The sequence below is a fragment of the Equus przewalskii genome, chromosome 6 (assembly GCF_037783145.1).
Source record: "Equus przewalskii isolate Varuska chromosome 6, EquPr2, whole genome shotgun sequence".
NCBI classification, from domain to species: domain Eukaryota; kingdom Metazoa; phylum Chordata; class Mammalia; order Perissodactyla; family Equidae; genus Equus; species Equus przewalskii.
In genome coordinates this window covers 72636055-72641053 of record NC_091836.1, presented here as the reverse complement: position 1 = coordinate 72641053, position 4999 = coordinate 72636055, and the positions used below count along the sequence as shown (strand labels likewise).

The 4999-nt window shown below is 41.6% G+C and overlaps 1 protein-coding gene across 1 annotated transcript; it reads left to right on the top strand.

The window, feature by feature from the left end:
* Nucleotides 1–422: 422 nt before the first annotated feature.
* LOC103553172 (olfactory receptor 51I2-like) lies at nucleotides 423–3386 on the top strand. Its single transcript, XM_070624195.1, has one exon. It carries the CDS (start codon nucleotides 1944–1946, stop codon nucleotides 2904–2906), a length of 963 nt encoding a protein of 320 aa, XP_070480296.1. The 5' UTR covers nucleotides 423–1943; the 3' UTR covers nucleotides 2907–3386.
* The last annotated feature ends 1613 nt before the right edge of the window (nucleotides 3387–4999 follow it).

Below are 4999 nucleotides of genomic sequence, written 5' to 3'. Positions count from 1 at the left end.
TCGATTTTTCAGAAATTTAACCATGCCCTTCACTAGAAATTTCTTCTATGCCCAGTCATCCATAAATCAAACATGTTTCCAATTCTCTAATGCATGGTTGACTGGGACAGGGTCTCAACCACGCTCCACTTCAAAATCAGCTACTGATCCTAGTATGTATCTGGAGGATAGGGGAATAGAACTTTTCTTTGACTTCCTTCTCTTTCATGAGATTATAGGGTTGATTATTCATTCTGTCATTTATTTATTCAAACAAGCAAATATTGACTGAGAAGCTACTCTGTTCTGGGCTCTGCACTATGCAAGAGCTATATGTCAGCAAATAAAAGCACATGGCTGCTGTATTCATGGATCTTACAGTGTAGTGAGAGAGGACAACAAATTTCAAGGAAAGAAGCAATCCTAAAATTTTAAAATGTGTTGAGTGGTGTAATGAAAACTAAGAATGTGTGATGTGAGGATAACGGAGGGGGTATGTGGCTCAGGGCACCTACTTAGTGAGAGTCATCTCTAATGTTTCTCTGAGAAAATGATATTTAAGATCTAAAAAGCTAGCCATGTGAAAAGCAAAGGGGGGAGTACAGGATGAACACAAAAGCCCCAAGTGAAGAAGAAACTTGCTTATTTAAGAAATTGAAATAAAGTCAGTGGGCTAAAGAATGTTGAGCAAGAGGTTGTCCATTATGTGATAAGAGTGGACAGTTAGGTGATAGACTATAGGGATCAGTAGGCCATGTCATAAACATTTTACCAGAAAGCATTGGGGAATGATTGAAGGGTTTTCAGCAGGGAAGTAATATAAACAGGTCACTTCCTTGAACCTCAGTTACATTATCCTAAAAGTAGGAACAGTAATCCTTTCAGGGTCCACATCACAGGATAACTGTGAAGATTAAATGAATAACACATAGTAAAAGATTTAGAGAAATGCAAAGTGTTAGACAATACAATAACAATAACAAAAATCATGTCTGTGGTGCTTTGCACTTTTGACAATGTTTCACCTACTTTGTCTCAACTACGGAAGAGATCACAGGAAAGAGTCTGGGATTTGGAATCAGACAGACCTGGATTCAATGTTCAGGTCTATAGTATATGAGCCATTCATTCAGATATCCGTCACTACAGTTCTTGAGTCTCAGTTTCCTCATCTGTAAAACGGGAGGAGAAAGATGGCCTTGTCCAAAGTCTCTGCTGATTCTGAGTATGGAGAAATTCAGTCAAAAATGCTTAAGCACGAATCAAGAAATTTATTATACACCAAAAGTGTTTCACACAAAAGCCAAAACAAGAAAAATGTGACTTTAGGAAGATGAGTTTCAAGAAGTGCAAAGCCATCTCCCTGGGTGGTGAGGGAAGCAGCTGCTCACTCTCTCAGACTGTCTCTCGCTGGACTGCAGGAACTCTCATCCTTCTCCTCTCTGCGTATCTGATTCAATTACTCTTATCTCTCTCCAAATAGTCATTTTCCTTTTCTCCCTATGCACACGGAAATAACATATTTTCAATTTGGGCAATAAGTAGACAATGGCTAGATCCTCTGAACCCCGGTTACTATTTCCTGGCAGAGAAATCTCATTCTATCAGCTCAGACTGGGTGTAACTATAGAGATGATGAACTTTTGCAGGATAGATAACGCTCTGTAGAAGTGAGATGACACTTAGGGCCCAATCCTGTGGTTGAAAGGCACCAGGGCTTAAAAAAATACTTTTATAATGCATAGAACCTGGAATATAACATAATAAGGAGTCATCGAATATTTCAATTGTTATAGTTATTATGTTTTAAAGGAATCAGTAAATGGTATGACCAGTTATGGAACTTGATTTTTAGACTTTGGATTCAAGAGTAGATTGCTCTTTCTTATCATCCTGGTTAGTTTTAGTGTCTACAAAGACTGAAGAAGTCACATCTTTCTGAAGACCTCATCTGTCCTCCAAGGATGCTCCCTTCCCAGTCCTATGTCAACATTTCCTTCTTCCAGCCACCTGCTTTCCTGATGATTGGTATCCCAGGGCTGGAGGCCATTCATGGCTGGATCTCCATCCCCTTCTCTGCCATGTACACTGCGGCCCTCACTGGAAACTGCTTGATCCTCTTGGCTGTGAGGAGGACTCCCAGCCTGCACCAGCCCATGTACTACTTCCTGTCCATGCTGGCCCTCACCGATGTGGGTCTCACCTTGTCCACACTGCCCACCACCCTGGCTGTGCTCTGGTTTGACTATAGGCTCATCGGCTTCAATGCCTGCCTGGTCCAGATGTTCTTCCTCCACTCCTTCTCTGTGATGGAGTCCTCGGTGCTCCTGGCCATGTCATTTGACCGCTTTGTGGCCATCTCCAACCCCCTGCGCTATGCAGCTATCCTCACAAACAATGTCATTTTTAGGATTGGGCTGGCCATTGTGGCCCGTGCTACCTTGTGCCTCTTCCCTGTGCCATTTTTGATTAAGCGACTAAACTTCTGCCCTGGCAATAACTTCTTGTCCCACTCATTCTGTTTCCACGCTGATGTGATGAGAAAAGCGTGTGCTGACATAATCATCAATATACACTATGGGCTCTATGTGGTTGTGTCCACTGGAGGTATAGACTCTCTGCTCATTGTCTTGTCCTACACTCTCATCCTGTACATAGTCATGGGGCTGGCTTCTCCCCGGGAGTGCACCCGGGCCCTCAATACCTGTGTCTCCCACATCCTAGCTGTCTTTGTCTTCTTTATTCCAGGTATCACTATGTCCATGATCCATCGTTTTGGCAGGCACCTGCCTCACATTGTACGTGCTCTTGTTGCCTACGTGTACCTAATGGTGCCACCTGTGCTCAACCCCATCATCTACAGTGTCAAATCCAAGCCCATCAGGGAGGCCATGCTCAGGATACTGAGGGTGAAAGGCCAAGGATGAAACTATGAAATATAACATAGTCTGGGTACCATAAAAGAGACTTGCTGTAGCCTTGCTGGAACCTGCTACCCTCAGCAGGCACTGAAAATTCCCAGTCTATGCTAATACAGCGGGAAGACCACCAGGCTTATTCATGTTTCAAATTTATGTTCATCATTTAACTTTGTACTAGAAGCAATGCCAAGGATTAAAGATTGAGAAATATAGTAAACATGGTTCTTTCTCTCCAGAAACTCACAATTTTATGCCACAATAAAGGCATGTAAGGAGTACACAATCAGAATATAGACTTATAAGTATCATAATAAAGTTCTGTGCAAGAGATTACTGAGGACTGAAAATTGTTACTTGCCAGAACTTGCCCAAGAAGATCAGAGAAACCTCTACAAATGAGAGAATGCTTTTCATTTCATCTTGAAAATTGTGTAGGGTTTTTCTAGGCAAAGCAGGAATTGAGTAAGAAAGAGAAAAATCTAGGGAAAAAAAGAGCAACATGAAAAAAGGCTCCAGGTTTTGAAGAAGTAAATGTGTTTGTGGAAAGAAGAGTATCCCTGCCCTTCCTTGTGTCTCTCCCACTTGTTACATCTTTACAGATGTGACTGTGGCATAGAGTTTGAAGAGGGAGTGGTAGGGGATGAAGCCAGAAAGGTAGGTAGCCAAATTGGGCAGGGTTACACATACCATACTATGTAGTTTGGTTTCAATGTAATATATACAAATAACTTATTAAATATTTTTTACTTTAAAATAAGTTAGGATTATGAATTGGAGATTAGTAGCATGTTGGCAAGACTGGACATTTGGGCAAAACTGGAGCCAAAAAGTTTAAGCCAAAATTTAAGCCGTTATCTGGTCTCAGGCTCTTCCCACACACCATTTACTCTGTCTGCAACATTCTCATCTTCTACCTGCCTATATCTCATTTCTAGCTACCTTTCTCATTTGTCAAGAATAAGCCTAATTTCTCAGGAAATCCTATCTAATTAATTCTCTTTTCCACATTATTTACTGACAGTGTTTGTCTCCCGCACATATTCAAATGTCTGTCAATATGCCAAAATATGCTTAGTGTCTAGTGGTGTTGGTGGAATAATGGCTACTCGACAATTCTTTTAAATATATACATGAATTAAATGGGGAAAAGGGCAACGGATTAATTAATTTAAGAGAGAATTTGGAGATGTTTGCCTCCAGGTAGCTTCTGGCCCTTCAGAGGAAAGAATGCTTATAAATAATTGTAAAAAGGTTTCCAGTTGAACTTGAATAGCTGACCTGGAGGTATGAGAGGTGCAAAGCAGCTGATTGACTGAATTAAGCCCTCTCACCTAGTGAAGGTTTCCTACTTTTCCACCCTAGGGGGTCTCCCAGGCCCTTTCCCCAGAATTGATGCCCTTCACACCTCAGTGAAATACTGGCTCCATAAAGAGTTTTTGTGGGGAAAAAAATTACAATACTAAAATTTATTAATATATTTCTGCTTGAGTGTACCTTCTTACAAAGTCAAACTGCAAGGGCATGTGTGTCTTTCTTCTTACCTCCTCTATAACCATTCCTCCTAAAAGTGTGAGATTCAATATTACACGATCTGAGAAGAAACACACGCATCCATTTATCAGTTCACATTCTGAGGGTCTTTTTGGATGGGCCTGGCTGGGTTATTTACTGAGGGTCTCATAAGACCAAAACTAAAGTGTCGGTCACCTGGGTTCTTATCTGGAAGCCCTGGGGAAGACTTTGTTTCCAAGTTTACTTGGATTGTTAGCAGAATCCAGTTCCTCGAGGTTTTGCACCTGGGATCGCCTTTTCCTTGCTGTCTGTTGGCCTCCCTCAGCTCTTAGGGATGCCCACATTCCTTCTCACGCGGCCCCCTTCATCGTCAAACTGGAGACAGTGTATCGCATCCTTCTCATGCTTTAAATATTTCTAACTTCTGTCGCCGTCTGCAGAAATGTCTCTTTTTTAAGGGCTCATGTGATTAGATCAAGCCCATCTGGATATGAACTCCCTATCTTAAGATCAACTTTGCCATGTAACAACACAGTCACAGGAGTGATATTTCACCATATTCAAAGGTTTTGGGAACTAGGACAGGA

What these genes read in the sequence shown, in the direction of transcription:
- LOC103553172 (XM_070624195.1), top strand. Translation starts at nt 1,944, where the DNA reads ATGCTCCCTTCCCAGTCCTATGTCAACATTTCCTTCTTCCAGCCACCT.